The 26,752-nt window shown below is 44.5% G+C and overlaps 1 protein-coding gene across 2 annotated transcripts in view; it reads left to right on the top strand.

Moving 5' to 3' along the window:
* Positions 1-26,752, top strand: part of LOC130275488 (putative gastrointestinal growth factor xP4) — a 158,247-nt gene that overhangs the window by 83,652 nt on the left and 47,843 nt on the right. For both annotated transcript variants that reach the window (XM_056523533.1, XM_056523534.1), the window contains exons 4-7: positions 4,510-4,650; positions 4,733-4,876; positions 11,271-11,417; positions 11,496-11,639. In XM_056523533.1, coding sequence (XP_056379508.1) covers positions 4,510-4,650; positions 4,733-4,876; positions 11,271-11,417; positions 11,496-11,639 — 576 coding nt within the window. The remainder of the gene's footprint in view (positions 1-4,509; positions 4,651-4,732; positions 4,877-11,270; positions 11,418-11,495; positions 11,640-26,752) is intronic.

Below are 26,752 nucleotides of genomic sequence, written 5' to 3'. Positions count from 1 at the left end.
CCACAAGCACCTCCCAGCCAGCACGCTTTGGCCATACGTAAGCGGACACTGCTGCAAGGACAAAAGATTAGTATACCTACTCACAACACACAAACACATAATACACAATGCAAACCAGGAAACTAGTAAACTATAAAAGGATATTGTTGAGGAAGGCCGAAGACTATCTTCCTGAGTGGGGGTTATGTCCATGCCGAAGCCAGGCTAAACCTAAGAGCCGATGAGCCCATAATTAGACCAGAGGTCAATGAGTCCAGAGTCATCGATCTGTGGACCAGTCATCCCGTGGTTTGCGTATGGATGAGCGGGTTGGATCTTTAGGGAAGTCCAAAGGTAGATTCTATTTCGTCAAAAGAGCCTCCCTTCTGCTGGAGACCGGACCACATGGATCGTATCATCATGCCGAATCAGGAGACGCACTGGAAAGCCCCATCTGTACTGAATGCTTGCTGAGCGTAAGGCAGAGGTGATTGGATTCAGAGCACGGCGTAGTTGTAGCGTAGCTGCCGAAAGGTCGGTGTGGAGGGCCACATGGTGGTAAGGAACTGGCAGCCCCCCGTTGGTGCGGGCAAAATTAATCAGCTTCTCCTTAAGTGTAAAGAAGTGAACCCTCGCCAAGACGTCCCTAGGGACGGAGTCGTCCAGGTGTTTGGGTATGGGTACTCTGTGTGCCCGGTCTATTTCAAGCTCTTGAGGGGTACATGAGGGTAGCGCAGCCTTTATAAGGGAGTGAACGTAATTAGGGTTTTCTGCAGGAGCCACATTTTTTGGAATACCGCGCAGTTTAATATTATTGCGCCTACTGCGATCCTCTAGGTCGGCAACTTTTGCTTTAAGCGCGGCAATATCATCTTCTGCTGCATTGTGAAAGTCAATGACTTCATTATGAGAGGCAGCAAACTCTCCAAGTTTAGTTTCAATATGGTCAATTCTAGCTCCCAGATCCTCTACAGTTGCGTGTAAAGGGTTAATCATGCTTAGAATGTACTTCCTAAAGGATTTCTGGAGGGTAAGGAGCATATGCTTCATCTGGGTGTCTGTAACAGTGGTGTCAGTAACAGGCATTAATTGCAGCTCATTTTCCTCATCAGAGGGGAGAGCAGCAGCGGAGTCCCAGTCAGCTAGGGGAGGATGGCTAGGCAGAGGGGAGCTGCGCTGGTGATGCAGGGTTGTGAAGCTGGGTGGAGGAGACTCCCTCTGCTCAGATGTGCTAGGAGGCCTGGGTGAGGGGAGAGCCGACACTAACTGCGAGCTGCAGCTCTGTAAAGAGCTGGCAGAAGGAGGTGCTGATGTCGGCAGCTCTGCTGCGATGTGGAGGAGAGAGCGGCGTAGCTCCGGGTCCGACGTGGAGTGCCGTTGTACAGCAGATGAGGTGTGCGCCTGTAGTGATGATCGCTGCTCCAGACGACGCTTCCCGTCGGTGCCATCTTGAGACAGGGACCGCCGCTGGTAAAAATAAAATTTCGACAATGAGTCATGTTTAAAGACCTTCTTCCTGCGCACCGGCACGGTAGGCAGAGGTTCCCACACCCGTGGGTGTCAAGCTGGCTCTGGTAGGTGCTGTGTTGTCGCTGGTTAGGGCACTTTGTTGCTACAAGGCCATCTGGTCCGGCAGCCATGCCACGCCCCCCAAGTCATTCATGTTCATACTGGCTATCCGTATGATCATTGTGTACGACAGAACAATGACATAACAATAAGCATGGTAATGAACATAAAAATGAGAGCGCATATGTTCCAGCGAGCATGTGTACCCTCTGTAAAAAGTAGAGAAGGCATTGATAGAAGTATCTTACTGCATAAACTTGTTAAGCTATTGACCAGTCCTGTTGCGCACTTGGAAGAGACAAGTCTGTTGAAGACTGTTCTTGAATGTGTGCAGACAGGTTCCATGTTCGGAGTATGGAGCTTCCTTCTTTTGAGCGGATCACATGGAGAGCTTCTCCTCTACGGATCAGTAAGTGTAATGGGAATCCCCATCTGTATGCAATTTTTGCTGAGTGAAGAGCTTGAGTGACTGGTTGCAGAGCTTTTGTTGGATGAAGGGTGGCTGCTGATAAATCTTTGTGGTAGCCTGGGGTTGTAGGGTATATGGGGTTTTGCGATTCTGTATAATAAATGGCGCTGTTAACCCTTGTCACTCGTGACGCCAGGGTGAGGGGTAAAACTCTGTAGTGATGCTGGGCCTATCACCACCCTTCCCAAGAGCGATAGGTGAGTGTAAAATAAATGGATTGTCCACAGCAGTGCTGAACCTAAAACTTGCAGGAACTTTACTGAAGATTCTATGTACATGCAGTAACAGTAACAGTCCAGATAACAGAGTCCATGTAAACAGCACAGCAGTGACTGACAGTTGCTTAGGACCGGAAAGTTCTCTTAAGATTAGGAGGATTGTATTTGCATAGATCCGCTGGATTTAGGGGTCGAATTAGGTCCAGAGATCTTACGGAGACAGTGGGGAATTGTAAGAACTATCCGTCTCTAGCGCAGGCCAAGGCCGCAAGGCTTTGGCCTAGTAATTGTCTTGAAAGCTGCGGAGGTCCTACCTCGTTCAGAGTCAGCAACCCAAGAGAGCGACAAAATGGAGGCAGCTCCCTTATATGGGCAGGGGCTGGCCGTTTTGGAGTGGTCCATAACAGCTGTCACTCACCGTTACAATGGATTGTGGGTGATCACCTGACTACAACCACCAAGGGTCCTTTAGCAAACCATAGAGTTTTGAATTGTGTCACGTGACCCGCAGGTCCTGCGACGCAAAAACAAGTGAGTAACACTATATACATATTTATAATGCTAATTGTTATAAATATTAACTTACTAAGTGGTGACTAGGGGTTAATTAGGGAAGCGAACCCCGACAGTCCTAGGGACTCTAACTTTGGGGACTAATAACTAAGGCACGGTATGAAATACGGTGTCGGGATATAACATCTTCATATAGAGAGATCTTGTGATATGGAGCTGGAAGACATTTCCATTAAAGGGGTACTCCACTGGCCATCGTTAGGAACTAAATGTTCCGAACGCTGTTTTCGCGCTGCGGGGGTCAGCCACGCCCCTTGTTGCATCACGGTCACGCCCTGTCAATTCGAGTCTATGGGTGGAGGCGTGATGGTCATCACGCCTCTCCCATAGACTTGCATTGAGGGGCGTGGCTGTGATGTCACAAGGGGCATGGCCTACCCCTGCAGAAGGAAAAAACAGCGTTCGGAACATTTAGTTCTGAACGCTGGCTAGTGAAGTACCCTTTTAACCTCTCTTTGGTGGTGAAAAAATGAATACATGCTAAAATGTCCCTCGGTATAGAGTTGTCCAATGTTTTGGACAGGGGATCCCATGAGCACGATCAACCTCAATTTCTTGAGGAAAACAGCTTGGTAGTATGGTTTTTATCATTATAAAAACAATTTTTGATTTAAAAAAAAATCTTGTTTGTGCATTGCTATTTTCTGATAACTGTATTTATTTTTTATTTTTATACTGACAATGTTGTGAGATGGCAAATTTTTTCTAGGAGTTGATGTTTTTAGTGGCACCATTTTTGTGTACATTTTGATCACTTTTTAATTTAGTTTTTACAGCATTCAATGTGTGGGTTAAATAATGCGGGATTAATAAAGTTTTATTGCTTGAGTTGTTATGGATGCAGCAATACTAAATACGTGTATATAATTTATTTTATTTTTGGGGGGAGGGAAGGGAGATTGTATATGTTTGTTTATTTTTTCATTTATTTTATTAATATGTAGTGTTTATTTTTTTTTTTTACTGTCCCACTTGGGGATCTGTACTGCAATGTATATGCCATATCAGTGTTTCAATGACAGGCATAGCAGATCAGACTCTGCCTCGGGCACAGCCTGATCGGCTTCCGTAACCAGAGGCCGTTTGGAGGTCTCTGGTATCCATGGCTATCAATAAGACCCTATGATCACATTGCGGGATCTCAATGGAGAACAGAGGGAGGTCCCTCCCTCTGTGACTGCAATTGGTGCTGCAGTCACACTGACTGCAGCACTGAAAGGGTTAACTGTCAAGATCGTAGCGCAGCTCTGTTTCTGGCAGTTGTAGCCAGTGCCCGGCAATATGCGGCACCGTGATCATGAATATATATATAAGTCCATTTGCAGCAAAGCACCGCGAAAATGGACACACACACATACACACATATATGGCCATTTGCATGAAGGAGTTAAAGAAGCATCAATATTCCCTCTAGTGGTTGTTAATCAATTATATTTTTCCCTCCCTGGGTTAAGTTTAGGGTTTTCTTTTTGGGACAAATTTGTGCATCTTATAAAACTGGAGTCATATGAAGGTACAGTATGGGCCCACAGAAATGCATGGCCATTGGTTTAAGGATCCATACTATGGCACGGTTTGTCTCCTTACAGTAGAGGACTTACACTAGTAATACTGTAAACCAACTCAAGTAATATTATAAGTCCACATTATGATACATATTACAACAAAAATTTATATTATTATTTGTTTTTCTGGTAACAGAAGAGGAGTGTGGTGGACCTGTTGAGAAAAGAAGGGAATGTGGATATAATGGAGTTAGCCATGACGAATGCAGAAGTAGAGAATGCTGCTATGATGCCAGTAATCCTAAGGCCATCAAGTGTTTCTATAAAAAGTCACAAGGTAAGTAAGTACTATAACACTGCAGACATAGATCCAGTAATCATGCATCAGTATTAATAAAAGACAAATCATTGTGTTTTAGACGAGGCCCAGTGCGTTGCGAAACCCTTTAGCAACAAACCATGCGGTGCACCTGTAGCTAACGCCAGAGAGTGTTATGACAGAGGATGCTGCTTCAACTCAACTCTTTCCAGAGACAAATGGTGCTTCGCTGCAGAAGAGCTAAGTAAGAAATTATTGGATACCCCTCTTTACCCCTCCCCCCTTTTTCTAATCTAGTTGATTTAGATAAATTGAACCAAACTTGCTATTTTCATTTCTAAAGTATAACAAATACAAAGTAAGGGGTACCAGGGTCAGCAGTCACCCTCCCCTCTGTGACCTTGATAGATATGCCATTGGAGGAAAAAATTCTACAAAATATATTTTAAACAAACTATCTACACCTCATTGGTAGAATCTGTTTATATATTTTAAAGTATAACAACCCATAGGAAAAAGATAGCAAGCACTCTTGAAGACTTAAAAAATCTCTTAAACTCTTGTAGAGCAGAACAAAAAAAAACGGAGCACTCCATGTTTAACCTGGTAAGGAAGTAGGGCATACAGATATGCCCTTGATGCCTGGGTCTTAAGGCACCAGGGAATACATGTCTGGGATTATTGCTGTAATCGCTCAGCAAGCATTCTGGCACATCACCCAGGGGCATCCTGAGACCCCTATTGTTGGCCGGTCACAGATCACGGAACTTCCATGCTAATCAGGTCTCTAGTGACCCAATGACACGGAAGATGAGGGTGATTGGTGCTGTCCGAAACCAACCGACTAATCAGGGCTCCTGCCAGGAGCGGGAACATAGTGATCAGCAGTGGTGGTGATAAGCAGTGTAATGGAGATCAGTGGTGGACTGGAAATGGTCAGCAGCAGGGATCAGCGACGGGGATCAGCAGCACTGGTATAATGCAGCAGGATCAGGTGAGAGGGACACTGTTTCCTTACCAGCGTGCATCCACCTGTTTCCAAACTACAACTCCCAGCATGCTCGGTCTGTCAAAGCATGCTGGGAGTTGTAGTTTTGTAACAGCTGGAGGCACACTGGCAGGGAAAAACTGAGTTGGATAACAGACCCTAACTTTGTGTTTCCCAACCAGTGTGCTGAAAGACCGTGCATGCTGAAAGACCGTGCATGCTGGGAGTTGAAGTTTTGTAACAGCTGGAGGCACAATGGTGGGGAAACACTGAGTTAGAGTTTGTTGCCTAACTCAGTGTCTCTTCACCTGTGTGCCTCCAGCTGTTGCAAAACTACAACTCCCAGCATACATGGTCTGTCAGTGCATGCCCACCCCACCCCCCCCCCCAAAAAATAGTACATGGTACATTCACGCAGGTAGGTTTACAGTGAGTTTTCCGCTGAAAATTTGAGCTGCAGCTAGTTTCTTGTCACAGCTCAAAGTCTCAGCTGGAAACCTGCTTGTAGTTGTAGTTGTGCAACAGCTAGAGGCTCACTGTTTATGAAACACTGTCGTAGGGTATTTTCGGTTTAGGAGGCATACGCCATTTTTGCCTCTAACAGAGTCCACCAGTGAGGGAGAAGAGGAAGTCCCCTTTCTATCTCCTCCCCCTCCTCATTATACAGTGATGATGAGCCCCCCAGAAGCAAGCAATGCCAGTAGAGACCCCCATACTAGTGACCCTGCCCCACCATATTAGTAACCTTGTCCCCCGTACAAGTTTCTAAATACCCCGCCAAACTGGTGACCCCTCCTGGACCCCAGTTCCAGACGATTATGAGCCACTGGGTTCTATTACATATAGAGAATGCGTTTATTTCTGAGACTTTATGTGTTGCTAGTCGGCCCTAAAGTCACCTGTGATCCCCCAGCACACCCCCACTATGCAAGACCCTTACAATCCCTGCAACTGTCAGCCACCTCTATATAAATCCCTAATTTGGTCCTTAAATGCGCATGGAGCTCTCTCCCTCCTGAGCCCTGTTGAACAGTTTATGACCACATATGGGGTATTTCTGTACCCGGGAGAAATTGAATTACTAATTTTGAGAGCCTTTGCTCCTTTTACCCCTTATGAAAAGGAAAATTTAGGGGTTACACCAAAATTAAATTTTTACTCTAACATGCTTGTGTTGGCCCATATTTTTCATTTTCACAAGAGGTATAGAAGTATAAAAAAAAGACCCCCAAAATGTGTAACTCAGTTTCTCCATATATGGATTAGACATGTGCAATTCGTTTCGGCACGAATGTCTAATTTACCGAATTTTACCGTTTTCGGGCATTCGGACCGATCCGAATGCACGAAAACATATTTTGAACATTCCCGAATAGCCACGATAATACAAATAGCAAAATAACGAATGCATTCATTATCCGTAAACGAAAGTAAAGAATTAATTCTAATTTTTAAATTGGTCCTTGAGCTAACACTGTTTCTGTTACTGTTACCAGGGTGCCTCCAGCTGTTGCAAAACTACAACACCCACCCAGCATGCCCTGACAGCCAAAGGCTGTATGGGCATGCTGGGAGTTGCAGTTTTGCAACAACTGGAGGAACACTTTGGCAAACATGAGCAAAGCTTTTTAATTCATTTTCAAATTCCGCTCACTTTTTTCAGAAATGGGTTAGTAGGTCAATGATATGCATAGTAATTGCCGTGGGAACATTTTTCGTTCATAAAACCCAGACTTAATTGGATAATTGCCGTTTAGAACGTTTGGGGTCCCAACGTTCTAAACGGCAATTATCCAATTAAGTCTGCGGTTTTATGAATGAAAAATGTTCCCACGGCAATTACTATGCATGTCATTGACCTACTAACCCGTTTCTGAAAAAAGTGAGCGGAATTTGAAAATTAATTAAAAAGCTTTGCGCATGTTTGCCAAAGTGTGCCTCCAGCTGTTGCAAAACTGCAACTCACAGCATGCCCAGACAGCCTTTGGCTGTCAGGGCATGCTGGGTGGGTGTTGTAGCTTTGCAACAGCTGGAGGCACCCTGGTAACAGTAACAGAAACAGTGTTAGCGCAAGTGACATGACATGTTATACATAAATCACCCGACAATCAAAACACATCAATCAAACACATCAATCATTCCTACAGCATTCATCCATTCATTTACTCATTCATTCAACATTACATTATGTATTAATAATAAATCACATATATAATAAATCACATAAAATCTTACCTGTCTTCCAATGTTCCGATCTCTGCGGCTGACCTCTTTTCCTGCACACGCTCCCGATAATGGTCCCCTTCCTAAAAAAGATTTACCCGAATACCAAATGTATCCGAAAGAAAATAAAACCCAAATACCGAATGTATCCGAAAAATCAAACCGAACACCCGAATACCGAATGTATCCGAAAAATCTAATCCGAAAATATTACCCAGCCGAAAATGTTATCCAAAAGGAAAAAACAAAACGAAAAGTTTTCTTGTGCACATGTCTAATGTGGATGTAAAGTGCTCTGCAGGCACCCAACATGGCTCAGGAGTGAGAGAGCACCATCTACCTTTGAGGCTTAAATTGGTGATTTGCATTGGAATAGTTGCAGAGGTTCTGACATAAAAAAAAAATAAAATAAAAAACCTTTTGGAAACTATACCCCTCAAGGAACATAAAAAGGGGTGCAGTGAGCATTTACACCGCACAAGCGTCTGATAGATTTTTGGAACAGTGGTCCGTGAAAATAAAAAATAAAAAAATTCATATTCAAGTCCCACTGCCCCCAAAAATCTGTCAAACGCCTGTGGGGTGTAAATGCTCACTGAAATCTTCATTAGATTTCTTGAGGAGGATTGTGTTTCTAAAATGGGGTCATATGTGAGGGTTTCTACTGTTCTAGCACCATGGGGGCTTTATAAACACGACATGGCCCCCAACATCTATTCCAGCCAAATGAACTCTGTAAAAGCTTAACAGCACTTCTAAGCCCTGCCTTGCTACTGCAGAGCACTTTATGTCAACATATGGAATATTTCCATGCTTGGGAGAAATTGGGTAACATATTTTGTGGCTCTTATTCCCATTTTATCCCTTGTAAAAATTTAAAGTTTGGGGCTAAGTCAACATGTTAGTGTAAAAATTAAATTTTTCAGTTTTACAGCCCTCTGGTTGAATATTGTGTTGGACACCTTTGGTGTCAAAATGCTCACTGCTACCCTTATTTTTTTTCCTTAAGGGGTGTAGTTTTCAAAAAGGAGTCACATGTGGGGGGTTTCTACTGTTCTGGCACCATGGGTTACGCTATATGGCCCCAACGCTATATGGCCCCAACTTCCATTCCAGCCAAATTCTCTCTCCAAACCCAAATGTTGCTCCTTCCCCTCTGAGCCATGCCGTGCTTTCGCAGAGTCCTTATATGGAGTATTTCCATATTCAGGATAAATTTTGTGGAGCTTTTTCTTCTTTTACCACTTTAAAAATTAGTGGTTACCCCAGCATTTTAGTATAAAGTGTTTCATTTTTCATTTTCACTTCCTACTGTTAAAAAATTGTGTCAGACACCTGTCGGGTATAAATGCTCACCGTACCCCTTATTACATTCCTAAAGGGGTACAGTTTCCAAAATGGTATCACATGAAGGGTTCCTGCACCCTGGGGGCTTTATAAATGTGACATGGCCCCCAAAAACTATTTCAGCCAAATTGTAATAGCGAGTTCTCTAACGTCCCTAGCATAAAATGGCACAGCACTGAGCGGCGACCACCACCGCCACAACACCAGTGCCAACAGGGGGAATGACCCACTGGAAGAGCAGCCCCAATGCCACTCAAACCAGTCCCTGGGCTGCGCCTCCCCACAGACATGGCGCCGCAGCAGCAATGGACGCCGCACAGCACCACACCAGTGTGAACAGGTGTAAAAGCTCACTTATGATGTGCTCCCAGTTAAAGACTGGGAGGCTGCCAGAAAGAATAGGGCCCTATGCAGCTTCCTGGCAAATTTATATAGGCCTGGGCTGAGAGGGGAAGGGCAGAGTAATGACCAAGTAAGAACAAAAAAAAAAAAAAAAAAAAGAGGGGGATAGAAAACACAATGTGAATTCAAATAGAGAAAACAGACATGGTCGCTCATGCACAACATGCACCTTGATCTAATGCTTCTCAGCAACATTTATTAAACTAACAGGTCGTTAGTGTACTTTATGATCATGAAGTGCAAGCCCCCTAGGCATGTCTCGGCCACCTGTAAGTAGCGGATCCCTAATGTCCCTAGCATAAAATGGTGCCGCACTGAGCGGCGACCACCTCCGCCACAACACCAGTGCCCACTGACAGAGCAGCCCCAATGCCAATCAAACCAGTCCCTGGGCCGCGCCTTCCCACAGACACGGTGCCGTAGCAGAAATTTTAATTCACATTGTTTTTTTAACCCTACCCTTTTATTTTAATTTTTTTTACTTGATCAGCACTCTGGTCCTCAGTAGTGTTGAGCGGCATAGGCCATATTCGAATTCGCGAATATTCGCGAATATATGGACGAATATTCATCATATATTCGCGAATATTCGCATATTCGTTATATTCTAGTTTTATTTTCGCATATGCGAAACTTCGCGTATGCGAAAATTAACATATGTGAATATTAGCATATACAAAATTAGCATACGCGTAAATTCGCATATGCGAAAATTAGCATATGCTAAGTTTCGCATATGCGAATTGTTGCACGCCAGTCTCAGACAGTAGTATTACAGCCTTCTTTACCACACAAGCTGGAAGCAGAGAGGGATGATCACTGTGATGTGTACTGTGAAGAAAAAAAAAAATTAATAAATAAACGAATATTCGTAATTACGAATATATAGCGCTATATTCGCGAAATTCGCGAATTCGCGAATATGCGATATTCGCGAATAATATTCGAATTGCGAATATTCGTGAGCAACACTAGTCCTCAGTCTTCCAACAAGACAATAACCAAGGCAAGAGCTGCTTAATGATAACAATGTCCCTGAGTGGTCCCTGACTTGAGATTCAAAAATGGTTTACCCCAACTGCGCCATCTAATCTGGCACTGCTTGAGCTGGTTTTTAGATAATACTGGCAGAAAATACCCAAATCTAGGTGTGAAAACGTTGTAAGATCAAATCCAAGAAGATTGGAGTCTGTAACCACTTCAAAATTGTTTCAACTAAGTCTAAATAATTATGTCATTTCAAAATGTTGGACTTTTCTTTACAATATATTAGGAAATAATTGTTCTATTCTCTTATCACTTTATCATTATGGGGAGTAAAAATGATGGGGGGAGGGGGGATGTTTTTTTATTTTTTATTTTTTTTTTACTTTTGCACAAGGCTGCAACAAAACAAAATGTGTCAAAAGTGAAAGGGTCTAAAGATTTCCCAAATGCACTGTATACTCTCATATAAAACTGCAGTCATACAAAGGAACAGTATGGGCCCATAGAAATGGATGGACACTGTTTTGTGGATCCATAACATGGCACGGTAGATTCTTTACAGTGTAGAATTCAGTAATACTGTAAACCAACTCAAGTAATATAATAAGGACACATTATGGTACAATTTCAAACAAAATATACATATATATATATATATATATATTTTTTTTTTTTTTCTTAATGGTAACAGCACATGAGTGTGGTGGATCTCTTTATCTAAGAAGGGATTGTGGATTTCCTGGTATTACTCTATATGAATGCACAAGGAGAAACTGCTGCTATAACTCTCTTCTTTCTACTGATAAAGTGGAGTGGTGCTACCACAAACAGACATCAAGTAAGTACTAAAATACTACGGAAATAGATCCAGTAATCATACATCAGTATCAATGACAGACAAATGATTGCCTTGTAGACAATATCCAGTGCGCTGTGAGACCCTTGGACAGAAAAGCATGTGGCCGCACCGGAATTACTGCCAAAGAGTGTTTTGACAAAGGATGCTGCTTTGACCCAAGTATTCCCGGAGGACAATGGTGCTATTCTCCAAAAGAGCTAAGTAAGAAATTATTAGATATCCCTATTTACCCCTCCCCTCTTTTAGATAAAGACTTAAAGGGGTATTCTGGCTTTATACATTTTATCCCCTCTCCAAAGGATAGGGGATAAGATGTATAATCACAAGGGTCCGTCCGGCCACTCGGGACCCCATGATTTTGGTGCAGCCCTCGGCATTCTGTGCTGGGCGCTGCCTCAAAACCGGGGACGTGATGTCACAGCCACGCCCTCAGTGACGTCACACCATGCCCCCTCCAATAGACATGAATGGAGGGGGCGTGGTGTCACTAGGGAGCGTGACGTCACGTCCACGTCTCATGGACATAGGCACAGAATGCTGGGGGCTGCACCGAGATCGCAGTGGTCCACAACAGCAGGACCCCTGCGATCATACACCTAATACCCTATCCTTTGGATAGGGGATAACCTGTATAAAGTAGGACTACCCCTTTAACTTTCCATTTACATTTCTGAAGTATAAATATTTATACACTATGAAGATGCAGAATATCAGACAGATTCAAATACTGTCATAATTTACTCATAATACTACATTAAAGTGCTCATATAACCCTGCCATGCAGTACTAATACAAACATTGACAACAATAACTAATTCAACCACATAGAAATATGAGATAACTCACCATTCTGTTATTTCTCAGGCAGATATGTAAATATTTACATGTGTGGTCTGATTAGATACTGATTAGGAGTAAAAGTGCTTCCCCACTAATCTATATAAATGCTCTCAGAGGGTACCTTTGGGTATTGTAGCTCTTGATGAGAGATTGCTTACAGTGAGACATGCATCTATGACACACACAGACATTTTGCCCAGTTGGCACAGCTTCAGAGGATGGATGAACATTATTGGACTGAAAGAGGAAGAATGGACATTTTAATAAATTGTCTGCCAATTAGGCCATTCTGATTAAGCTGTTAAAAGGTGTTAAGAGCAGTAGTTAAGTAAGGATATACCAACATTAAACTGGATCATTTAATCTTCCAACAAGCTTAACCCCTAAAGGACCAAGACCATTTTGACCTTAAGGACCAGGCCAATTTTCGTTTTTGCACTTTTGGGGGTTTATTTTTTTTGTGCAACCAATGTTAATTTGTAATGACATCAATCATTTAATAACACAATCTACTGCAAAACAAAAAAATATATATTTGTGGAGTGAAATTAAAAATATACACCATTTTGTAAATTTTGGGGGCTTCCGTTTCTACACAGTGCAATTTTATGTAAAAATGACTACCCAATTTATGTAGGTTTTATTTTACTTTACTATTCTTAAAAAATCCTAACTACATGCACCCAAATTAGTATGTTTAAAATTGTCATCTTCTGACCCCCATATCTTTTTTTATTTTTCCGCATACGGGCTATATAAGGGCTCATTTTTTGCGCTGTGGTCTGTATCATTTTTGTTTTTGATGGGACTTTTTGATCACTCTTTATTAGTTTTTTATGGTATATGAAGTGACCAAAAATGCACAATTTTGGACTTTGGTATTTTTTTACGTGTAAGCCATCGACTATGCGGCTTAGCTAACCTTATATTTTAATAGTTCGGACATTTATGTACGCGGCGGTATCACATATGATTATTTTTATTTTTTATTACATTATTTTATTTTTAAAAATGGGAAAAGGTGGCGATTTAAACTTTTAATAAGAAAGGGGTTAATTCACTTGTATTAACTTTTATTTTTACAAAATTTTTTTAAAGCCCCCACAGGGGGCTATAACATGCAATCTTCTGATTGCATATACTGATCAATGTTATGCCATAGCATAGCATTGATCACTGTTCTCGGCACTCTGCTGCTCTAGCCTGCTGAGCCGGCTTGGAGTAGCAGATCGCGAATGGACAACGAAGAGGCAGTTGAGGACCCTCTCGTCGTCCATTAAGCTGATGCGGACATGGTGATTTTGTCACGATAGTCCCGATAAGCTCCACTGAGCTGCCGGGATAGTTTCAAAGTTTAGATGCCGCAATCAACTTCGATTGTGGCATCTAAAGGGTTAATGCTGGGCATTGGCCCGATCGGCGGTGCCCGGCATTAGCCTTGGGTCCTTGCTGCCGTAGCAACCGGGATCCACCGGGTTTAACCCGTTCTCCACTCGTGAGAATGGTTTAAACCCTGTTAACGGGACCAGGGCGACGCCCTGACGGCCGACGAATCAGGGCTCCTGCTGGGGGTGTAATTAGCAGCACCAACTCCGCCCTTATTCCGGAGGCAGAGGAGTGAACACCAGCAGCGGGGGGCCCCGATCCCTGGCGAGTAGGGGAGTGGTGGCTAGGGACTGAAGCTGAAGCACAGCAGCAAGAGTTAAGGCTTTGCCTTCTGCTTTTGCTTAGCAACAATTTCCAGCATGCACAGCCGAAGGGCATTCTGGGAGTTGTAGTTATGCAACAGTAGGAGGCAAACTACAGGGTGTGCCATTTATATGGATACACCTTAATAAAATGGGAATGGTTGGTGATATTAACTTCCTGTTTGTAGCACATTAGTATATGTGAGGGGAGAAACTTTTCAAGATGGGTGGTGACCATGGCAGCCATTTTGAAGTCGGCCATTTTGAATACAACTTTTGTTTTTTGTTAAATTTAGGCCTTTCCCACTCCTCTGTGTACGCCCTGGCACTTCTCTGCCTGACATACTTATACACCTGCTGAGTGCCTATATGTTACACTTATGAGTGGAGGACAATACGCTCCACTATGCTTACTACAGTATTAGGCTACAAAAACAAGTGTGTAGCTTTGGCTGGCCTTCACAGTAACTGGCCCTAAAACGAGGTGTCTTTGGCATTTACTGCTCACCCTAATGGGCCCCTATTTGCTTGAGAGATGTAGTATACACCAGTGCTGCAGTACAGAGTCACTGTGTAGTACAGCCCAGTACAGTATTATTAGGCACTAAAAGCAGGTGACTATGGCTTTTAGTGCTCACCCTAATTGGCCATTATTAGCTTTAGAGTTGTTGTACACCCCAGTGCAGCAGTACAGAGTCGCTGAGTAGTACACCCAAATGTGTACTTTCTCTCTCTCTCCCTTCCCTGTCACTGCTTTTCTGCAGTGATTTTGGCTTGTAGCGAATCACTGCTGTAAAGCTCTTTCTATGTGGAACACACACACTATTCTCTCTCTATAATAAAATGCTTAAATTACTTGCTGCAGAAATGGCTACCGATTATATAGGGCTGTGACATCACAGGGCTGGCTGGCTGCTGATAGGCTGCATGTCTGCCTTCCCAGGGTTCCTTGCCCCATGTCCTCACACGTGGAGCAGCCATTTTAGATGCCCTGGAGCCTAAACTGCACTAAATGGAGTTAAATGAAGCAATTCTTTTTATCGAATCTCAGCGATATTAGGATTCGTTACGAACTAAATTTTTAATTCGAAAGGAATTTGGATTCGTCAGAGGGTGGACAAGACAGAACACTCATGGCAAACTGGGCAAGTTCTGGCGTACGGTCTTATCTGGGGAGCCAGAAGTCCATGGGGTCTGGCTGGAAGTAGCAGGTTTGCCAAAAAATCTATTTCATTTTGGATGGCTGCCCTGGCTGGGTGGGTGAAAAAGCAGCAGCAATCAATTTGAATTTTGCTGACAGAGGTAGTTTAGCGTTGACACATCTGAGACCAGAGACAGGTACGCCGTTCAGCAGGTTTCCCAAAAATCTATGTGAATTTGGCTAGCAGCACTGGCCGGCTGCAGTATGGTTGCAAATGCAACAAATTAGATTTTGGCCAGTAGCCCTATCTGGCCGCAACCACTACAAATTTGATGAATTCTGCCCCAGCCAGACGGCCCAGACCAGGCTGGAAGTAGCAGCAATGAATTAAGCAAAACTGTTTTTCGGACACATATTGCCCCTGGCTGTAAGTACAACTCCATATGTAAACCCACGGCATGTCTCAGCAAAATAATGGTGACTAGGTACTCATTTTGGCAAGCAGCCCAGGTTGGCTGCAGGATGGTTGCAAACGCAACAAATTTGAACTTGGCCAGCAGCCCTGGTTGGCCGCAGGATGGTTGTAAGTGCAAAAAAAAGGAACTAGGCCTGCAGCCCTGGCTGGCCGCAGGATGGCTGCAAATGCAACAAATTTGATTCTGGCCAGCAGCCCTGGCTGGCTGCAGATTAGTTACAAAAGCAACTGCTATAAATTTGTTGAATTTCGCCCCAGCCAGACGGCCCAGGCCTGGCTGGAAGTAGAATCAATGACAAGAGCAAAACTTTTTTTCGTGAAGTACAACTTCACATATCAAAGGTGGCATGTAGGGTACAGCTGTCTCAGCACAATACTGGCGACTAGGTACTCTCATTTTGGTGAGCAGCCCTGGATGGACACAGGATGGTTACAAACACAACAAATTTGATTTTGGCCAACAGCCCTGGCTGGCTGCATTATGACTGCAAACGCAACAAATTTGATTATGACCAGCAGCCCTGGCTGGTTGCAGGGTGTTTTCAAAAGCAAACCCGATAAATTTGAATTGGATAACTGACTGGATCGGGGAGGACACAGATGATGGGCACGACACAGATGATGTGAATCCCGAAAATGTGCTTCCTGTGGAAGAGGCCTTGCTGTTAGACAGTTGGGAGGGATCTGGAGGATCATCAGTATCAGCAGAGTTTCCTCACATTGTAGTGCATCTCTACTGTCCCACGCGACCTTGTGGTAATGCTCCATATGCCTACCTAGGTACATAGTTCCTACACTTGGACCCTGGCCACAGCATACCTTCTGTTTGCAGAGACTACATATTGCCACATTCTCTGCAGCAGGTAAGGTGGAAAAAAGTTCCACACATCAGAATATCGGCCAAGGACTGCACCACCTGACTGTGCTGCTCCTCTGGATGTTTTTTTAACGGAACCTGAACATGTAGCAGTGTCGTCGTCACCTGAGCTCATTAGACCAGCAGCCCTACGTCTGTTATGTTTCCCAGGTTTTTCCCCCTACCTCGGCTACACTCTTCTTCGCTAACACTGCCACTACCCTCCTGCTCTGAACATGTCAGCTCATGCCCAGGTGGTTCCCACGTCCTGTCCAACACCACATCAAAATCAAACTCCTTATCATCCATGCCACTCCTTGCTTCCCCACAGCATAGCCACCTTGACCCCTTTACAGTATCCCCACCATGTCTACCACCACCAGTCCCGCTGGGTTCGACCATTGATTTGACCTCCACCACCTCTCCAACACACTCCAAAGCTTGACTGTCCCCACGCAACTCATCTTTGTGGCTAGTCCTATCCTTCTCAGTAGCAATAGCCGGGGAGGGGGCAAAGCCAGAGATGTGGAAGCACGGCATCTAGGATGAATTTCCCCATGTGAGTGTAGACGACAAGGAATCCCCTGTCTGGTGGCTCACCGTCGTATTGTCAGAGTCTTACTCCTCAAAAGTTGTATGACAGAAATATTCCAGTAAAGCTGGATCATCTTGTGAAACTGCATAACCTCTCTCAGGCAGTGAGAACTTGGGATAGCTGGTGCAGATACCACACAACACCTGGCTGCTGTTGACACTACCTGTACTAACACCACCACAAACATTCTTACTGGCAGAGAACATGGCGGGGGCCTTCTGCCCTCTACCCTGTCCACCAACTCCTTTTTCAGACATGTTTTTTCAGTTAATTTTATCCTCTTTAGGTGAATTCTCACCAACCTACGTGTCAAATTTAAGTTTCAACGCTTTGAACACTTTTGCGTGGCAGAGATTACAAAACAATGAGTACTGAAGGTATTTGCAGAAATTTATTATAATCACTACTACTGTAATCACAGGCCCTATAGGCAAATATAGGTGCCACTTAACCTCTTAAGGACTCAGGGCATACCTGTACGCCCTGAGCCAGGTCCGGGGTTAAAAACGGGGTTACGCCGTGACCCTGCATCACACCGGGTCGGTCCTGGCTGCTATTCATAGCCAGGACCCTGGGCTAACAGCGCGCGGCATCGATCGTTGTGCTGTGTACTCTTAACCCTTCAGACGCGGCGATCAAAGTTGAATTGCGATGTCCTGATCAACTGGGAAGAAATCGGAGGTCTCCTTACCTGTCTCCGCGGCATCCGATCGGCGATTGATTGCTCCAAGCCTTAGCTGCAGGCTTGAGCAATCGATCTCCTATCTCACTGATCCGTGCAAAGCTATGGCTTTGCAGGGATCAGCATAGTAGATCAGTGTGTGCAGTGTTATAGGTCCCTATGGGAGCTATAGCACTGCAAAAAAAAAGTGAAAAAAAAAGTTAACAAAGGTCATTTAACCCCTTCCCTACTAAATGTTTGAATCACCCCCCTTTTCCCATAAAAAAAACTGTGTAAATAAAAATAAACATCTGCGGAAATGTCCAAACTATAAAAAATATATTGTTAATTAAATCGCACGGTCAATGGCGTACGCGCAAAAAAAATTCCAAAGTACAAAATAGCGTATTTTGGGTCACTTTTTATATCATGAAAAAATGAATAAAAAGCGATTAAAAAGTCAGATCAATACAAAAATGATACTGATAGAAACTTCAGAACACGGCACAAAAAATGAGCCCTCATACCATGCTGTACGCGGAAAAATAAAAGTTATAGGGGTTAGAAGATGAGAATTGTTAACATATAAATTTTCCTGCATGTAGTTATGATTTTTTTCCGAAGTACGACAACATCCAACCTATATAAGTAGGGTATCATTTTAACCGTATGGACTTACAGAATAAAGATAACGTGTTATTTTTACCGAAAAATGCACTGTGTAGAAAAGGAAGCCCCCAAAAGTTACAAAATGAAATTTTTTTCTTCAATTTTGTTGCACAATTAATTTTTTTTCCATTTCGCTGTAGATTTTTGGGTAAAATGACTAATGTCACTGCAAAGTAGAATTGGTGGCGCAAAAAATAAGCCATCATATGGAATTTTATGTGCAAAATTGAAAGCGTCATGATTTTTAGAAGGTGATGAGGAAAAAATGAAAATGCAAAAATGGAAAAACGCTGAGTCCTTAACCCCTTAAGGACGGGGTTTTTTCCGTTTTTGCATTTTCGTTTTTTGTTCCTTGCCTTTAAAAAATCATAACTCTTTCAATTTTGCACCTAAAATCCATATGATTGCTTATTTTTTGCGCCACCAATTCTACTTTGTAATGACATCAGTCATTTTGCCAAAAAAATCTACGGTGAAACAGAAAAAAAAATCATTGTGAGACAAAATTGAAAAAAACACCTTGTTTTGTAACTTTTGGTGGCTTCCGTTTCTACGTAGTACATTTTTCGGTAACAATGTCACCTTATCTTTATTCTGTAGGTTAATTCGATTAAAATTATACCCTACTTATATAGGTTTGAATTTGTCGCAGTTCTGGAAAAAATCATAACTACATGCAGGAACATTTATACATTTAAAATTGTCATCTTCTGACCCCCTATAACTTTTTTATTTTTCCGCGAATGGGGAAGTATGAGGGCTCATTTTTTGTGCCGTGATCTGAAGTTTTTAACGGTACAATTTTTGCATTGATAGAACTTTTTATTCATTTTTTCATGATATAAAAAGTGACCAAAAATGCACTATTTTGGACTTTGGAATTTTTTTTGCGCTTACGCCATTGACCGTGCGGTTTAATTAATGATATATTTTTATAATTCGAACATTTCCGCACGCGACGATACCACATATGTTTATTTTTATTTACACAGTTTATTTATTTTTTTTTATGGGAAAAGGGGGGTGATTCAAACTTTTAATAGGGGAGGGGTTAAATGATATTTATTCACTTTTTTTGTTCATTTTTTTTTGCAGTGTTATAGGTCCCATAGGGACCTATAACACTGCACACACTGATCCTTTACATTGATCAATGGTTTCTCATAGGAAACCAGTGATAGATGATTATGCCGCTTGACTGCTCATGCCTGGATCTCAGGCACTGAGCAGTCATTCGGCGATCGGACAGCATGGAGGCAGGTCGGGACCCTCCGGCTGTCTTGTAAGCTGTTCAGGATGCCGCGATTTCGCCACGGCTATCCCGAACAGCTCCCTGAGCTAACCGGCATGGTTTTTCTTTCACTTTAGATGCGGCGTTCAACTTTGAACGCCGTGTGTAAAGGGTTAATAGCGCGCAGCACCACGATCAATGCCACGCCGTTGTTAGAGGCCGGGCCCGACCCGCTATGACGTGGGGCCACGCCGTGGCCCCGCCTTATAGATCGGGAGCGGACACATGACGTTACAGTACGTCATGTGTCCTTAAGGGGTTAAGGGGTTAAGTATGATTTGTGGGTGGTTGGGACAGATCAATACCCCTTACTGTTTATTGTAGCTGATTCAGGAACCCTATTACAGTAACAAATCACTACTGTCTTTTCAGGCCCTATAGGCAAATATAGGTGCCACTTGAATGTGATTTGTGGGTGGGTGGAACAGATGAATGCACCTCACTGAAGCTGGTTCAGGAACACTATTCAATACAGGCATATGCAGGTATGAGCCTTGAAAAAGGCTTTGGATTTCTAGTAGCAACAGACTAGCCCTTCAGAGGCTGTGATTACTGTAATTTCTTCTTTCTAATCTGTATATTCTCTTTCTAACCACTAACTGTCCCTATGTTTTTTTTTTTTATTATTATTATTATTATTATTATGGTTTTTATTAAACAGTATTACATGCAAAGCTTATAAACAAAAAGAATACACACCAATATGGTACCAATGAGCATGATAATATGATATCAATTCACATTTTTTGTCTCCTTATACCACCCACCCCCAGTGCTGCAGAGGAAGAGGAAAAAGACAAAAGGAAATTATTTACATGTTCAACAATCAGATATTTCAATCCAGTGTACCCAGATGTTTTTATAAGTAGAAATCTTTTTCTTTTTGATATATGTATATATATATATATATATATATATATATATATATATATATATATATATAGCCCTTTCCAATCTTAACCCCTTAAGGACCGAGCCCTTTTTCACCTTAAGGACCGGAGCGTTTTTTGCAATTCTGACCACTGTCACTTTAAACATTTATAACTCTGGAATGCTTTTATCATTCTGATTCCGAGATTGTTTTTTCGTGGCATATTCTACTTTAACTTAGTGGTAAAATTTTATGGTAACTTGCATCCTTTCTTGGTGAAAAATCCCCAAATTTGATGAAAAAAATGAAAATTTAGCATTTTTCTAACTTTGAAGCTCTCTGCTTGTAAGGAAAACGGATATTCAAAATACATTTTTTTTGGGTTCACATATACAATATGTCTACTTTATGTTTGCATCATAAAATTTATGAGTTTTTACTTTTGGAAGACACCAGAGGGCTTCAAAGTTCAGCAGCAATTTTCAAATTTTTCACAAAATTTTCAAACTCGCTATTTTTCATGGACCAGTTCAGGTTTGAAGTGGATTTGAAGGGTCTTCATATTAGAAATACCCCATAAATGACCCCATTATAAAAACTACACCACCCAAAGTATTCAAAATGACATTCAATAAGTGTATTAACCCTTTAGGTGTTTCACAGGAATAGCAGAAAAGTGAAGGAGAAAATTCAAAATCTTCATTTTTTACACTCGCATGTTCTTGTAGACCCAATTTTTGAATTTTTGCAAGGGGTAAAAAGGAGAAAATTTTTACTTGTATTTGAAACCCAATTTCTCTCGAGTAAGGACATACCTCATATGTCTATGTTAATTGTTCGGCGGGCGCAGTAGGGAAGGAGCGACAAATGGTTTTTGAGGGGCATGTCACTTTTAGGAAGCCCCTATGGTGCCAGGACAGCAAAAAAACACACATGGCATACCATTTTGGAAACTAGACCCCTCAGGGAATGTAACAAGGGGTAAAGTGAACATTAATACCCCACAGGTGTTTCACAACTTTTGCATATGTAAAAAAAAAAAAAAAAAAATTACCTAAAATGCTTGGTTTCCCAAAAATGTAACATTTTTAAAAAGTGTAATAGCAGAAAATGCCCCCCAAAATGTGAAAACCAATTTCTCCCGATTCAGAAAACACCCCATATGGGGGTGAAAATTGCTCTGCTGGCGCACTACAGGTCTCAGAAGAGAAGGAGTCACATTTGGCTTTTTGAAAGCAAATTTTGCTCTGGGGGCATGCCGCATTTAGGAAGCCCCTATGGTGCCAGAACAGCAAAAAAAAAACACATGGCATACCATTTTGGAAACTAGACCCCTCGGGGAATGTAACAAGGGGTAATGTGAACCTTAATACCCTACAGGTGTTTCACGACTTTTGCATATGTGAATAAAATTTTTTTTTTTACCTAAAATGCTTGTTTTCCCAAAAATTTTACATTTTTAAAAAGGGTAATAGCAGAAAATACCCCCCAAAATTTGAAGCCCAATTTCTACCGAGTACGGCGATACCCCATATGTGGCCCTAAACTGTTGCCTTGAAATACGACAGGGCTCCAAAGTGAGAGCGCCATGCGCATTTGAGGCCTAAATTAGGGATTGCATAGGGGTGGACATAGGGGAATTCTACGCCAGTGATTCCCAAACAGGGGGCCTCCAGCTGTTGTAAAACTCCCAGCATGCCTAGACAGTCAGTGGCTATCTGGCAATACTGGGAGTAGTTGTTTTGCAACAGCTGGAGGCTCCGTTCTGGAAACAGTAGCGTACCAGACGTTTCTCATTTTTATTGGGGAGGGGGGTTGTATAGGGGTATGTGTATATGCAGTGTTTTTTACTTTTTATTTTATTTTTTGTTAGTGTAGTGTAGTGTTTTTAGGGTACAGTCGCACGGGCGGGGGTTCACAGTAGTTTCTCGCTGGCAGCTTGAGCTGCAGCAGAAAATTTGCTGCAGCTCAAACTTGCAGCCGGATACTTACTGTAATCCTCCGCCCATGTGAGTGTACCCTGTACGTTCACATTGGGGGGGGGGGGACATCCAGCTGTTGCAAAACTACAACTCCCAGCATGTACGGTCTATCAGTGCATGCTGGGAGTTGTAGTTTTGCAACCGCTGGAGGCTCCGTTTTGGAAACAGTGACGTACCAGACGTTTTTCATTTTTATTGGGGAGGGGAGGGGGGCTGTGTAGGGGTATGTGTATATGTAGTGTTTTTTACTTTTTATTTTATTTTGTGTTAGTGTAGTGTAGTGTTTTTAGGGTACAGTCACACGGGCGGGGGGTTCACAGTAGTTTCTCGCTGGCAGTTTGAGCAGCGGTAGAAAATTTGCTGCAGCTCAAACTTGCAGCCGGATACTTACTGTAATCCTCCGCCCATGTGAGTATACCCTCCTGTACGTTCACATTGGGGGGGGGGGGGGGGAACATCCAGCTGTTGCAAAACTACAACTCCCAGCATGTACGGTCTATCAGTGCATGCTGGGAGTTGTAGTTTTGCAACAGCTGGATACACACAGGCTGTGAAACACCGAGTTTGGTAACAAACTCAGTGTTTTGCAACCAGTGTGCCTTCAGCTGTTGCAAAAGCTACAACCCCCAGCATGTACGGACAGCGGAAGGGCATGCTGGGTCTTGTAGTTATGTAACAGCCGGAGGCATACTACATTGGCTGGGGATGCTGGGGATTGTAGTTATGCAACAGCTGGAGACACACTGGTTTACTACTTAACTCAGTGTGCCTTCAGCTGTTGAAAAACTACAACTCTCAGCAGTCACCGACAGCCAACGGGCATGCTGGGAGTTGTAGTTATGCAACCACCAGATGCACCACTACAACTCCCAGCATGCACTTTAGCTGATTGTGCAAGCTGGGAGTTGTAGTTACACAACAGCTGAAGGTACACTTTTCCATAGAAAGAATGTGCCTCCAGCTGTTGCAAAACTACAAGTCCCAGCATGCCCATAAGGGCATGCTGGGAGTTGTGGTGGTCTGCCTCCTGCTGTTGCATAACTACAGCTCCCAGCATGCCCTTGTTGCATGCTGGGAGCTGTTGCTAAGCAACAGCAGGAGGCTGTCACTCACCTCCAACGATCCACACTGCAGGTCAGTCCCTCGCCGCCGCCATCACTCCTGGGGCCCCGATCCCAACAGGGATGCCGGGGATCGGGGTCCCCAGCACCCGGGGTCTTCTGCCCGCACCCGCTCACGTCCTCCGGAAGAGGGGCGGAGCGGGAGTGACACCCGCAGCAGGCGCCCTGATTGGTCGGCCAGTAATCCGTCCGACGAATCAGGGCGATCATGAGGTGGCACCAGTGCCACCTCACTCCTGCAGGCTCTGGCTGTTCGGGGCCGTCTCTGACGGCCCCGATCAGCCAGTAATTCCGGGTCATCGGGTCACTGGAGACCCGATTGACCCGGAATCCGCCGCAGATCGCTGGACTGAATTGTCCAGCGATCTGCGGCAATCGCCGACATGGGGGGACATAATGACCCCCCTGGGCGATATGACGGGATGCCTGCTGAACGATTTCAACAGGCATCCGGCCCCGGCTCCCCTCCGGCTAGCGGTGGGGGCCGGAAATGCTCAGGGCATATCCATACGCCCTCGGTCCTTAAGGACTTGGAAACGGGGGTGTATGGATACGCCCTATGGGGGGCATTTACTAAGGGGTTTAGTAATTTTTTTCTGACTATTTTTGGCGCAAAATTGTCGCAATTGCGCCTACCCTATAAATTGTGCGACTTTCCCTAGCAAGAGCTAGAAAGTCAATTTTTTTTTTCCCGCTTAATTTACGCAAGTTTTCAGTTTTGACTTGCAGTGGTCAGGAATTTATTAACTGAGACAGTCGCAGTTGCGCAATAAACTGTCGCAACGGCCATAAAAATTGACTAAATTTACTCCAGCTCCAACATGGAGCAGGAAAAGCTGCTGCCGCCCGGGCTCCGACATACTTTCTCCCCGCTACCCTCACTGCGCTACCAGGACACTACAGTCACTGCAGTGATTTACATCCCCCCCTCTCACCTGCCAGCGCCACACAACTCCCATCTGTCTGCTGTTGCAAGACTACAAGTCCCAGCATGGCCTTACAGTGAGGACACGCTGGGAGTTGTAGTCTTGTAGCAGCGGGAGCTGAGCGGCGCGGGCGGGAGACAAGGGGGGGGGGGGTAGCGGGGAGGCCGTATGAGGAGCCCGGGCGGGAGACAAGGGGGGTAGCGGGGAGACCGTATGAGGAGCCCGGGCGGCTGCACTGTAATGTCAGCCCGGGCTCCTGCCCTGAGAGCCATAGGCTTTGGCTGTCAGGGCATGCTGGGTGTTGTAGTTTTGCAACAGCTGGAGGGCCACAGTTTGCAGACCACTGGTGTGTGGTCTGTAAACTGTAGTCCTCCAGCTGTTGCAAAACTAAACAGCTGAAGGGGACCGGCGAAGAAGTTCACTTACCCTTCCGAGGCTCCAGCGACGATCGCTGACGGAGATCGTCGCGCGGCAGTGTCGTGCAGCGCTGGATCCTACGGAAGCCGGTAAGTTGCGCAAGCTTCCCAAGCAGGGTGCCTCCAAATGTTGCAAGACTACAACTTCCAGCATGCCTGGACACCCTTTGGCTGTCCGGGCATGCTGGGAGTTGTAGTTTTGCAACAGCTGGAGGCACCCTTGCTGGGAAACACTGGCCTAAAACAGTGTTTCCCAACCAGGGTGCCTCCAGATGTTGCAAGACTACAACTCCCAGCATGCCTGGACAGCCATTGGCTGTCCGGGCATGCTGGGAGTTGTAGTTTTGCAACAGCTGGAGGCACCCTTGTTGGGAAACACTGGCCTAAAACAGTGTTTCCCAACCAGGGTGCCTCCAGATGTTGCAAGACTACAACTCCCAGCATGCCTGGACAGCCATTGGCTGTCCGGGCATGCTGGGAGTTGTAGTTTTGCAACAGCTGGAGGCACCCTTGTTGGGAAACACTGGCCTAAAACAGTATTTCCCAACCAGGGTGCCTCCAGATGTTGCAAGACTACAACTCCCAGCATGCCTGGACAGCCATTGGCTGTCCAGGCATGCTGGGAGTTGTAGTTTTGCAACAGCTGGAGGGCCACAGTTTGCAGACCCCTGGTTTGTGGTCTGTAAACTGTAGTCCTCCAGCTGTTGCAAAACTAAACAGCTGAAGGGGACCGGCGAAGAGGTTCACTTACCCTTCCGAGGCTCCAGCGACGATCGCTGTCGGAGATCGTCGCGCGGCAGTGTCGCGCGGCAGTGTCGCGCGGCAGTGTCGTGCAGCGCTGGATCCTACGGAAGCCGGTAAGTTGCGCAGGCTTCCCAACCAGGGTGCCTCCAGTTGTTGCAAGACTACAACTCCCAGCATGCCTGGACAGCCTTTGACTGTCCAGGCATGCTGGGGCTTGTAGTTTTGCAACATCTGGAGGCACCCTGGTTGGGAAACACTGTTTTAGGCCAGTGTTTCCCAGCCAGGTTGCCTCCAGATGTTGCAAAACTACAACTCCTAGCATGCCTAGACAGCCTTTGACTGTCCAGGCATGCTGGGACTTGTAGTTTTGCAACATCTGGAGGCACCTTGGTTGGGAAACACTGTTTTATTCCAGTGTTTCCCAGCCAGGTTGCCTCCAGATGTTGCAAAACTACAACTCCCAGCATGCCTAGACAGCCTTTGACTGTCCAGGCATGCTGGGGCTTGTAGTTTTGCAACATCTGGAGGCACCCTGGTTGGGAAACACTGTTTTAGGCCAGTGTTTCCCAGCCAGGTTGCCTCCAGATGTTGCAAAACTACAACTCCCAGCATGCCTAGACAGCCTTTGACTGTCCAGGCATGCTGGGACTTGTAGTTTTGCAACATCTGGAGGCACCCTGGTTGGGAAACACTGTTTTAGGCCAATGTTTCCCAGCCAGGTTGCCTCCAGATGTTGCAAAACTACAACTCCCAGCATGCCTAGACAGCCTTTGACTGTCCAGGCATGCTGGGACTTGTAGTTTTGCAACATCTGGAGGCACCCTGGTTGGGAAACACTGTTTTTAGGCCAGTGTTTCCCAGCCAGGTTGCCTCCAGATGTTGCAAAACTACAACTCCCAGCATGCCTAGACAGCCTTTGACTGTCCAGGCATGCTGGGACTTGTAGTTTTGCAACATCTGGAGGCACCCTGGTTGGGAAACACTGTTTTAGGCCAGTGTTTCCCAGCCAGGTTGCCTCCAGATGTTGCAAAACTACAA

This window comes from Hyla sarda, chromosome 6 (assembly GCF_029499605.1).
Source record: "Hyla sarda isolate aHylSar1 chromosome 6, aHylSar1.hap1, whole genome shotgun sequence".
In the NCBI taxonomy this organism is placed as follows: domain Eukaryota; kingdom Metazoa; phylum Chordata; class Amphibia; order Anura; family Hylidae; genus Hyla; species Hyla sarda.
Note: the sequence above shows the minus strand (reverse complement) of the source record. Positions and strands in the feature narration are given on the sequence as shown.